The 12,004-nt window shown below is 47.5% G+C and overlaps 1 protein-coding gene across 5 annotated transcripts in view; it reads left to right on the top strand.

Annotated features, from left to right (window-relative positions):
* PKD1 (polycystin 1, transient receptor potential channel interacting) overlaps positions 1 to 12,004 on the top strand; it is an 81,699-nt gene that overhangs the window by 37,363 nt on the left and 32,332 nt on the right. For 3 of the 5 annotated variants that reach the window (XR_014933835.1, XM_015876593.3, XM_085514020.1), the window contains exons 6-14: positions 250 to 433; positions 4,075 to 4,289; positions 5,602 to 5,714; positions 5,797 to 5,923; positions 7,241 to 7,518; positions 8,011 to 8,760; positions 9,839 to 9,970; positions 10,990 to 11,165; positions 11,572 to 11,705. Coding sequence is in view for 2 of the 5 variants with exons in the window: in XM_015876593.3 (XP_015732079.2) it covers positions 250 to 433; positions 4,075 to 4,289; positions 5,602 to 5,714; positions 5,797 to 5,923; positions 7,241 to 7,518; positions 8,011 to 8,760; positions 9,839 to 9,970; positions 10,990 to 11,165; positions 11,572 to 11,705 (2,109 nt within the window). In the remaining 3 variants the exon portion in view is untranslated. Of the gene's footprint in view, positions 1 to 249; positions 434 to 4,074; positions 4,290 to 5,601; positions 5,715 to 5,796; positions 5,924 to 7,240; positions 7,519 to 8,010; positions 8,761 to 9,838; positions 9,971 to 10,989; positions 11,166 to 11,571; positions 11,706 to 12,004 lie in introns of those variants that run through there. The other 2 variants (XM_085514018.1, XM_085514019.1) reach the window with 2 other exon arrangements.

Raw genomic sequence — 12,004 nt, 5'->3', positions numbered from 1 at the left:
GGAGGGGGTGGCACTGGGTCCTGGGTCTACCCTTTCTGTTCCTTCCTGGTGAGGAGGAAGGGATGACTCCTTTGGGCATTCCTTTCACCTGTGCTGACCAGTCAGTGCTTTGCTGTGCCAGTAATGCAGTTCAGCATTGAATGGTGTTTAGTAGCATCCAGAAGAACAGGACAGGTGCTTTGCTCTCCATATTAAAATGTGTGGGCCCATAGGAAGGGCATCATGCCTTTGTTCTTCTGCCTCATGCAGCAGTTCACCCCATGTGTCCCCATGATGGCTTGGTCTTCCCGGGCAACAATCACTGCTATCAGCTGGTGGTGGAAAAGGCTGAGTGGCTGGAGGCCCAGCAGCACTGCCAGGAGCATGGCAATGGAGAGCTGGCTTTTGTGAGCAGTCCTGAGATCCAGAGCTTCCTGGTCACTCACGTCATCAGGTAAGTGAGGAAAGTGAGGGTTTAGATTTGAGTGAGAGTTAAGATTGACCTGCTCCTGAGATTGAACCGTGAGAAGGAAGAGCCCAGCAGCAGGCAGCCCTCTGCAGCCAGTCAGGCTGGAAGGAGATGTGGGTCCAAGCTGAGTGTGGTACAGCGCAGGGCAAGGCTGTGAGCTAAGAGGAGAAATAAGCAGACTTGAGCCATTGCTGTGCTTAATTCCTTTGCTTAGAGGCTGTGTAGGAATGAAGAGGAAAGGGGCAGAAAGACTGCAAGTCAGAACTGGTGTCTGTGAGATTGCTGCTGGTGGGCACCTGGCAGCATGTATTAGTACCTGTGGGTGCCTCTGATCTGAGGCAGAGTGTAGGGTCAGGAGCAGACAGGGCTGGGCTGAGCAGATGTTCCACCCAGGGATCCTTACAATCTGCAGACTTAGCCTGGACAGTGGAGAGACAGGTGCTGCTGTCCTCAAGGTGCTTGGCTGCCAGGCAGGGCTGGAAAGTGATCTTACAACCAGCTCCCCTAGTCAGCAGAGTAACAGCTGGATCATCTGGTGTGGGACGCTGTGACATGGTGTGGGACTGGCAGCTGCTCTCACTGAGCACAAGCCGGTGCTGTAATCCTGCCTGGGAATCTCACATCCTCCTGGACACACGACTGCAACCTGAAGCCCAGACCACTTCCCCTCTCCTTTTGCATCCTGAGAAGGAGCAGTGCTCCTCTCTGGCCCTAAAAACATCTGTTATGCATCAGGACTCAGACTCTGCAATAAACAGACAGCACAGAAAGTGTCAGCCTTTGGTTATATGGGCCTTTCTGAGTGCCAATTCTGCAACCAACCAGTACATGGAGAAAATGAATGGGAGAGCTAGTACAGCCTGGCAAGCTTTTGTCCACACTCCCAGGTGCTGAGGTTGGAGATGACCACATAATAAATGTGGCTCAGAAAGCACACATGAAAGGAGTAGCTGCTTGTGACACTGTCTTTGAACTGACAGCCCTTCTCCCCAAGTGTGCATCCTTGCCTCGTTCCCTTTGCACTGAGCTCTGTGCTGAGATCACAAATGTGATCCCTGCTCTGGGGAAGAGGAGTCTGTCCTGGCCACTTGGTGCACTGATTTATCAGGCGTTGCGTGCAAGGCTTTTGATGGACTGCAGCACAAGGAAATCATGAGACCTCAGAAGAGACCGAGCCGCCCAAGCTGTTTCCCAGCTGCTGCCCCACATTGTTCTTTTCCTCAGTCCCCTTTATTTCGTCTATTTATTTTATTAATCCATTCCGATAAACATGAATGAGACGGTTCCAGGATGCGATTTCCCTGGTGATAAAAGACAAATCAAGCAAGCCGTGGGTTTTTGGAACATGAAGCATCCACAGTTTCTTGTGGGAAAATGACAGAAGCAGAAGTCTGTTTCCCATTAGAGCATGCACCATAAGGACCACTCTCTTTTCTCCTTCGCTCCTGTCACTTGGTGACTTCCCCAGGAGCAGTAATGCTGAACTGATCCCCTCTCCTCCTTCAGGAGCAGAGTCCTCCAGTCCACACCCCTCCTAGGGGACCCCATTTTCCCCTCAGAGGTGGTGCAGAGAGCCCCCCTCCCCTTTCAGGCCTCCTCAGACTTGGTTCTCATTCTGCTGCCTTGAGGAAAGCAGCTTGTTCCTTCCTCAGGGGGGTCACCCACACCTTCCTTCAAAGGAGGGTGTTGCCCTCTCCATTGAGCCCCCTTGTTCCTCTCTGCAAGGTAATGTGCCAGCCCGTGGGGCAAGGATGGGAAGTAATCCCGACAGCCTTTTTCTTTTTTCTTTCTTTATTTTTTTTATGACTTGAGCTTAGATCATAGCTGGAATTAGAAAAGGAAAAACTCTATTGGGTTTTACTGATGGCAGCAAGCAGGCGGTTTCCTAGGCCATTCTCCCTAATCCTCTGCCAGTGGTTCGGGAGCAGAGCACAGCAGTTATTTATTTTTTAATCTTATTTGCAATGAAAACTACTGATTCACAGAACAGCTATTTTCGTTGTCGTTTTTCAGCATGACCTCATTAATCATTTCATCTGGCATGAGCCTGGCGGTAGAGAGACACCAGTTGTCTCCCTTGTGTGCTCCATGCAGAGCAGCTGTACCAGGCTATGCGTGCATCAGAGCAGAGGGGCAAAGCACTGCAGAATGGGCTGCAGCATGCAGGAAGGGCTGTGGGGAAGAAGCAGGGGGTTCTGAAGGTTGCGTTCTGAGGCTGTTCCCCCCAGAAGTTAATGTGGAACAAATGCCTCACTTTCTGCTGGGTGCGATTAGAAACAGTTGTCCGGGCTGTTTGTGGCTATGAAAGACCACTCAGCACTTTCCACCAGAATCTCTGTTGGGTTTCAGCCAGTTTCCAACTGTGGAAGGGACATGTCATTTTCCTAAAATGGTCCTGGCAGTTTCTCTTGTATATGGGGTTCTTTTCCCTGCAGTGCTTTGGCCACTGCTGCTTGCCCCCTGTAGTGATTGAAGAATTTATTATCTCCCAGCATCTGCATGGAAGGTCCCCCAAAGTTGAACAGGAGCTCCCATAACCAGCACTGTCTTTATCCTGCTCACATGTTAGTTCCACTTGCAGTGGAGAATCAGCCAATGGCAAATTCCACAGGTCTCCAGAAATGAAACAAAAGCTTTCTAAAAGTTGCAGGTTTCTTCAGACAGTTTATTAGAATCATAACATTCCTGTTAAGTCACAACAATATGGGCTTAAAATTGTCTGTGAAGGTCATTTAAACTAAAGCAGACAGGCTATTTTAACAAATTACTCTTCTAACAGAGGGTCTGAGGTTCAAGCCAACCTGCTGATACTTCTTAATTTGCAGATAATCTCACTCATCTGTGTTATGCTGTGTTTGCTCAGCTATGGAGAGCTGCTGTCAGCCCTTCCCATCCCCATCCCTCTGGGTGGGCAAACCAGGCTATGTGGTGATAAGAGCTGGCATCACCTTGCTTGAGAGAAGCGACTCCAACCTGAGGAAGCAGATATGTGAAACTGGAAGGAGTCCTGGGAAGTTCTCATGACTCTTATGTCCAGTTCTCACATTTCAGAAGCCCTTCTTATACTTCGTGCTGTCCCAGTCATGGCTGAGATGAATCAGTGCTTACAAGATTATCATGAGTTCTCTGGTGCTGATGGAGCCTTGGGTCATCTTGGAACCTGAGTGAGCAACTTGCACTTTGGGAATGGGGTGACTCAACCTGTAGACCAAGGCCAGATATTTTCAGGGGTCTGAATCAGCTGCACAGTGATCCCCACGAGCTCTTTCTCTTTCCCAGCTCTGTTTCACTGTAGCATACTGTGGTGTTGGCATTGATGGCTCTATCCGAATCCTTTTGGTGCAGGTCTCCTCTCAGTACATCATAGGGCAGTTGGCTTTCTGTACCTGCAGATCAGAGACCAGTTTGTAGAAAGCAGGATGGTGTACCATCTGGTGGCAAAATGTATTCTGAAATCTTTTAGTAACTAAGAGGCTCCTTTAAATGCAGCCTGTGACACCCGGATGGAGCTGTTGTTAAGATTATTATTTTCATAGAGAACCATAGATGGCATCTGTCCCAGATCTTTCTAATACTCGTGATTTCCTGAAATCCACCTCCCTCCACCCCCCCTTTTTTTTTTTAAGGAGCCTTGATGTCTGGATTGGATTCAATGATTTTGCAAGCACTGAAGCACAGCAAAGAGGCGAAGGATTTAATATAGAGAGCTGTCAGAACTGGCTTCCAGGAGAACCCCATCCCTCAAATGCCGATCACTGCGTCCGGATGGGCCCAACAGGCCAGTGTAACACAGACCTGTGCATGGCCAAACACAGCTATGTTTGCGAGTACAAACCGAAAGGTGGGCTCTGCTTCTCTCCTGCTCCCAGCTGGCACTGTGGGCAAGCAGATCTGTTTGTGTGTGCCAAAGAATAATAGGGCTGTGAGGAGAGGGCTGTCTAAACCATTGCCTCAGACCAGCAGCAACCACAATATTCCCATTGTGAAGAATTTGACTTTGCTATCAGTGTTATTGGAGAAAGGAGTGAAGCGTTGATGAGGAGCTTTGGAAAGAGCTTCTGTCTGTTATTTGAGGAGTATATGTTGCTGCACAGGTCAGAGCTGTGGTACTGCCATGCTGACTTCTGTCTTTCAGTGGTATCTTGTAATCCGTGAGTTGTTGGGGGTATTGTGATTTAAGAGACTGTAGGGCCTCAAAGATTATTATGTGAGCTTTTGAATGGTGTATAATATGGTGTGCAGGTGTATACAGCATCCCAAATTTGGCTTGGCAGATATAGAATAATAGAAAGATAGAAGTTAAGAATAGAATTAGAAGGATTAGAAGTTAAGAATAGAAGTTAAGTCAGGTTTAAAACAAAAAGGGTCAGTTTTGGTCCACTAAATTAAGGCAGAAAGAGATAAATCAGCATCTGTTAACCTGCTGGTCAACATCAACTTACTTTCCTCACCTGGCCCTGTCCAATTTGGTATGAAGGCTGTTTCCAGAGATAGACTGGGCAGGTGGAGGTCTGTTGCACTGCTTTGAGAAGGACCTTGTTTCAGGGAGGCTGTTAGGAGAAAAGTCAGTTCCTGCATCTTGGGCAGCCACATCCCCAGTACAGCAAGGTGTATGGAAAATTCCCACCTTCCAGAAAACTGTACTGCAGCAGGAAGATGTTGGGAGTAAGGAGAAGTGGGAAGTGCAGTGAAAACAGGATGTGATTTAGGTAAGAAGGAAAAGTCAGATCTGGGAAGAGAGCCCACTGGCCCTGGTGAGAGGAACAGCATCAGCTGGTTGTGCTCAGTCCCCAGAGCCTGACCTGGCTGTGATGGAACCAGAGCTGTTTGCCAGTGATGGAAAGCAGCTGGTCCTGGCCACATTTCCCACGAGGTCCAGGGGGACAGGGGATATGGGGAGTGCACCGAAAGCAAACTGTGGGGTGTTGGCAGAGCTCCTAGTACTTAAAGTTGCTGCTTATACCTGTAAGAAGATGGTATTTGCAGCATTACAGCAATTGCTTCTCTAGTAAAGTTTTAGAGTTTTGAGTGGTCTAAGTGGTCTATAGCTCTGTTGTGTGGAATGAACAAACAAAAATGAGCATCATGGGGGGGGTAGCTTCAGGCCGTAGTGAGTCTCATGGGCTTTCTTCAAATACTTCCTATGCAAACAGGAGTTCTCTTAAATGCCGAAAACTTCTTTGTGGGAGATCCTGTGTTTGACACACATGTGGCTGCAAAAAACCTGATGGAAGATACGCTGTCATCCCCACTGCAAGCTGTGGAGGTAAGCAGGGTTTGCTCATCCTATTGCTGAAGAGAGAGTCCATGAAGATGCAGATAGGTGAGAGCTTTGTTTTACTTTGCAGGTGATGGTGTTCCCTGAGCTGGCATTCAGGCACGAGGGATATTTGTCTGCCCTGGAGTTTGTGACACAAGAGCTGCATCAGCCCATTCAAATGAGGTTTCAGGTGCATAGACCAATAGATGGAAAAGGTGAGAGACATCTCTTCTTAGTGCTTTTGGTATTGTTAGAGCAGGTGCCCTGAGGGCCATGTCAATCTGAATGTGCATGGCTTTCTTGTGGCTCTCTGTCTTTGAAGCAGAAGCTTTGAAGCCTTAAAGGATTAGAGATTTGGTACTGTGTTTTGAAGAGTCTCAGGTTCAAAATCTGTGGGTGTAGTTGGACAGCCTGAGGTTGCTTTTTATAAGTAGGTGTCCTGGAGAACTGAACAGGGGGAGAAATTGAGTGGGTGAACTTTACATCAACCTGGCAGTTTAGAAAGGGACAGAGCCACAACTGCATGGATCAAAACCAGGGATCAACACTGTTTTCTGTTGGAGCCAACCGGAACAGCTGAAGAAGAGATTTCTGGATGGAGAAGTGGTCGTAGGAGAGCAATGACCTGTGAATGGCTGATGGTTCATGACCAGTGAGCAGCTAAATAACGGCTCTTCATCAGTTATGGTAGTCTGGTTAGTGGTGGGTTAACAACGGCAGGGACTGCAAAGTCTTGACCTGCATCTGTGACAGTAATGGTACAGCAGGACAAACTCCCCTAAGCTACAACTTAGGAATGATACTTCTTCCCCATGAAGATCCCAAGTAGTTTCTTATGGCATTGTTACCTGTCTCCATGTGTCAAGAATGATGAGAGAGTTTGAAACACGCGTTGAAGGAAATTAACCTTCTGAGCTATACTTCTATGGTTTGGGAAGACATGATATGTCTAAAAGGAATGTGTTCTGGTCCATCTGGCCCCACAGGTTAATGAGGAAGAATATTTTCTTGAGCCCATTTGTTCCTGATGGATGAGATGATCTAATAAGCCTCGTATGCCTTGTACAACAGCTCAATACTCAGAGTTTTGGCAACAATTAATTTTGCTGCAGATTTTTTGCTATAGCCATACAGTTGGCTGGCTACAAAAGGGTAGCTGATACTTTAACATGGAAACATTAATTTAAGAAAAGTTACTTAATGTGTTTTCAATGTCAAAGCCAGCTTTGCTTTTGCTTGGACTAGCTTTCACTTGAACACAGATCTCTTTTAGATTGCAAACTGGCGCATTCTTCCTGGAAAAGAGACTAACTTTGTGTTTAACAAACTTTGTGTCTTTGTGAAATTTGCCAGTAAAACTGGACTCTTCTGACTTGTTTAGCACTGGGATGCATTGCAGTTGCAGCATTGATGATGAAGTCATCATCAGTCACAGAGAAAAGAATATGGTGAATTTGGAGCTGAGTAGAATTGCACTAGAGCGGAATTGCCTGTTAAAATGGTAATCTTTGCTTTCTCTTTACCTCTTCCAGTGTACCAGGAGGGACAAAATGCTACAGAACCACTTCCTACTTCACAGGACGATGGGAATTATACTCTAGTTGAATGTCCTCCTGGCTTCCAGTGGTGTCATTTGACTGATTTGTGCTCATCAGTAAACAACTGCTGCAATGCTACAGAGTGCACCAACAGTTCTTTTGCCAGCAGCCCTGTCCCTGCATCCCCTCAGCACAATGGAAGCCAGCTCAGCTATGAACTTGTAGAGGAGTTCCTCTTTACAATACCAGCTGGCCCTTCTTCCCCTTATCTGGTCAGTTTTTATTAGCTGCTGTAACTACTGAGTAGGTGGGGCAGTTCTCTCTGAGTGCTTTGGGCAAATTAAGAATTGCTTGCAGTCTTCAGATGGAAAAGCTGAAGTCCATTCAAATGAAATGGCTTACCCAGGGAATACTTCACAGGCCTGGTGCAGGGCTCATGCCACCACTTTCTGTCGTCATCTCTGTAGGCTGCAAACTCCCTGTGGTAACAACAGTACAATAGTACAGTTAGGCAAAAGGCTGTGCGGATGCTCTGGGTTATTCCCATTGCATTTGAGAAGTGGAGATAAAGCATAAAGCTGTCTTCCATGTAAGAACATTTGGTTTAGAGTGGCTGAGGAGAGCAGAGTGGTGAAATGTTTCTGCATGCAGTGTACGCATCTCTGGCTTTTCTGTGAGTTTCCTCTTGGCAGCAGATCCAGCTTTGCCAAGGCAAGAATTGGGTGCTGAGTGCAGCAAACCAAAAATGTCTCCTCTCCCTGCAGGTCACATTCAGCAAAGAAGATGTTTTTGTGAGAGCCAAGGATATCTTCAGTATCCAGCACAATGCAGGCGTGGGCTCATTCCTCCAGTGCCAACTAGGTACCACGTCCCCTTTCAGAACCAATTTTTTTAGTACAAATTCTTCAGATTGGGCACTTGGCCTCCCTGCCGGCTCCATTGATGCCACCTGGATCCGTAACACTGTTTGCTCTCTCCGAGTTCTCTATGCCAAGGAGCAGCTGGTCCCAATAATCAGCCCCCAGAATGCAGGGCTAGCACATCCGGGACTTTACACAGTCAGAGCCAGCGTGGACAATGGGATCTTCAGTTCCAATCTGTCGTGTAATTTCTGGGTTACTTCCCAAGTGTCAGGCCTGCGTGTTATTCACCCAGTTCCTCAAGGTGGCAAAGTGTATGTACCATCCAACCACATCACCCTGGTGGTCAAAATCTCCTCGGGAATGAATGCGACGGCACATTGGCTGGGAGACAACCACACCTTCCCCTTCGAAGGGGCCTGCCCACAGACTATTGCACCACTGACATCAGACTGTGCCAGAGAGAACAATGACACCTGGTTTGCTGTGCTCAGCCTGAGCGGCCTCAAGGAGGGGGCAAGTACCCACATCCTTGTTGCAGAGAATGCCATCAGCTCCCAGAACATCACCATCACAATAAAAGTGGAACAGCCTATCCGTGGGCTGAGGGCCACCCCAGACCCTGAGAGCAGAGTCCTGCTAAATACACGAGTGGTGAGTTGTTACTGGTGCTTCTACTTAATGATGTTAAGCCTTTACTGCCGAAGTGCGGGTTTGATTCAAGAGGAAGACAAGGGCTCTATTCCACATGGGGTCAGGGTATAGCACTGCTTGCTGCTAAGTGCTGGCTCGTGAGCCATGCAGTCAGCACTGCTCTGGTACATGCATGTGGCAGAAACCACTCATGCTCTCTGGCAGGGAAGCAGCTCAGCTGTATGCTCACTTTAATTCCCTCAGAGGTAAGGCAGCGCTTCCTGCAAAAGCAATACTGGCTTTTCATTTTCCCAGGGATTTGACTGGAAAATTGATGCATTTATCAGAGGCCAGTGCTTACCTTGTTTTGACTTGTCAAGGTACTTTATTCCTTCAGGCAATTTGATTTGCTCTACTAAATCTTTACAGCAGCTGACAGAAGCTAGAGACGTGTTTCTTCCATCCATCAAAGGCTTGGACTTGCTCTGATGTTTTTAGTCTTTTTTTTTCCCCCAAAATCCCTCATCCCCAGAACTACAGCCAAGCCCTCAGAACCTGATTAAAAACTGCCCATCATTATCTGTAAAGGACTGTGCTCAGTTTCTGGCTGCTTATGGCAGAACTCTGTGCCTGCAACGCCTGTTAAGTCTCACACTCCCTGCTCAGGAGGTACTGTAGGAGTAGGGAACTTACCCTGTTTGATGCAAGGCAACCATTTTTGTGTTTGGGACAGGCAGCATCCATGGACTAGGAGCAGAGATTGAGTTTGCAGGTGTAGGTAAAGCTGAGTTATTTCTGCAAAGATTTCAGAAAGCCTTTTAGCCAGCAAGAAAGAGACCTGATCCCAAGAGCAGATCATGAGGATGTGGGAGCAGGAAATAGAGCTTTTGCTCCCAGCTTTGCTGTTGGTTTATGGAGTCGGGATCTGCATTGCTCTGTCAGTGGCAAAGCCACAGATGATCTGTGTCATTCTCTGAGAGCAGTGTCTTATGCGCGTGTGATGCCTCCCAGTCTGGCTCTGCTCCTTCTCCAGCCCATCTGGGAAGCGCTGTGCATGCTTTTCCCTTGCACTAGCATAAAATGTCCTCATGCCTTTCAGAGCTATGTCCCTGTGATGGAAGCCGGGTCAGATGTGACTTTCCGATGGACGGTAGATGATAAACCATCTTTCACTTTTTACAATGTTGTCTTCAACGTTATCTACCAAAGCCCAGCTGTGTACAAGCTTTCGGTAAGCCGAAATACCATAATACCATTTTAATCCTGGGTTTCCATTTCATCCCATGAGCTAAGCAGGAAAAGGAGCAGGGAAAGAAGGCAGCAGAGCTTTCTGCAGACAGCCTGCTCCATTCAGGAGCTGTCAGTAGTGCAGGTCCATGCCATGTGCTCCAGTTGAGTTGAGGAGATTTTTGCTGTGCTCCTAACAAGCTCCTCTGCTATTCCTTGCAAATGCACATAGTAAGTTTCTTTTTATGGCTTTCTTTCCTGCTGACTTCTCTGTCTTTCTTATCTTTGCCTTCTCCTTTTTTCCCCAGCTCCTTTCTGGTCATGGAATATCTGTCCTTATTCCTTCCCAGCAGGAATGAGGCAGTGAGCCCCAGAGTAGAGTGCTGGCCACTGCTTTGGCATGCAGGAGATGTGTTTTCAGAACCAGGCAGGGGTAGAATTCAAATGTAAGATTTTCATAGCCAGAACAGAGCTTCTGCCACAAGCTCTCCTGGTCTCTGTCCTGTCCACTTTCTTCTAGTGCAGTCAGAAACACCAGAAGAAGGATAGAGCAAAATATCTGGACAGAAGAAAGTATCGCCTGTGGAAGAGGAGTTCACCTCTGGCCAGAACACCTTTCTGGTTCTTGCTATGTAGAGTCTTGGTCTGGCTAAAGGCTGCTTAATACATTTGCAGGATGACTAGTGGCAGAAGAGACACCAGCCCTAGCTCTGAAGGCACGCTTGCACTAATTTTCTGCGTGCTGCACTGTGCTGACAAGTCCTTCCTTGGACTAGTATAGTGTCAAAGGTGTGGGTCTAGCAAAAGGTGGCTTTGCCGGTTAGGTGACCTTCCAGTCTACGCTGCTTTCCAGAGCCTTTCAGGCTATTGCTTCTGCCTCCCTGTCCCACAGGCTACTCTTCTCTGACCTAACCTGCTGCCTGCCTGGGGGGATATCTTCCACGCAGTGAAGCCCCACTCTGAGGAGAGGGCATCATGGCAAGGAGATTCCAAGTGAGTTCTTTGTCCCACTGTCCTCCCCAGCTCACCGCCTCCAACCACGTCAGTAACTTTACAGTCAACTACAATGTCACTGTGGAGATGATGAATAAGATGAAGAACCTGACTGTGTTGGGCATCCCTCCGGTCCTCCCCCAGAACAGCACCATGGAGTTTACAGCAAGAGTTCAGGTTGATTCAGCTGTGGATGCTATGTTCCTGTGAGTCCTTTGCAAGTTACCTGAATGAAGGATCTTGCTGTGCACGGCTTACCGGCCTTACCCGTGTTATTTCTTCTCTCTGGGACAGTTGATTTTAAATGTCCATTTCTTCATCTGCTGTCTAAGTAGTCCCTGGAAATCTGATTCAGTCACAGTGCTTGGGACCTGTACTTGAAGCCTGAAATAGTTTTCTCTTAAAGGACTTCTATGTTGCTTCAGTATTCGCTCTTTCTAGTAGTGCAGTGCTCCTCTGACAGCCATGGCTCTGCAGCATTGGCATAGCTACTTCTTTGATGTTTGTCATTATACTTGCTATGTTTTGTTTCTGAAAACCCTCACCTAATGCCTGAAAGATTCAGGCCTGGGGCTTTTGTGGTGGTGAAACGTAGTCTGTATGTTTCTCCAGGTGGGATTTTGGAGATGGTATCCAAGAGACATACCAGTTCACACCTCCCTACAACAAGTCTTTCCTTGTTCCTGATCCCAGTGTCCACGAGGTTATAATTGAGCACAATGTGTCACACATCTATGAATACCCAGGTATGCTCAGGCTGGTTCTTTAGGGAAGAAAGAACTCAGATATTTTTGTTTCTGTGATTCTGTGATTCTGTTTCGTGGATGTCACAAGGCACCTTCAAATAAAACAGTACCTTTGAAGTCATTATGTTGCTCCTGAGCAAACTGGCACATCACATGGCCTGGTCATAATTCCTGCTTGCCCTGGAACAGAGGAGGGAAGGACAGGGTGTATGCAGCAGGAACAGAGCGTCTCCCTGGGACTGCTTATCACATTCCCATACTGTTACAGTACTGAGAAAGCTGTTGCACAATTACTGCTC

The sequence above is a fragment of the Coturnix japonica genome, chromosome 13, assembly GCF_054131305.1.
Source record: "Coturnix japonica strain WE chromosome 13, WE-NBRP24, whole genome shotgun sequence".
In the NCBI taxonomy this organism is placed as follows: domain Eukaryota; kingdom Metazoa; phylum Chordata; class Aves; order Galliformes; family Phasianidae; genus Coturnix; species Coturnix japonica.
The sequence above is the reverse complement of the archived record's forward strand: the minus strand, read 5'-3'. Positions and strand labels throughout refer to the sequence as shown.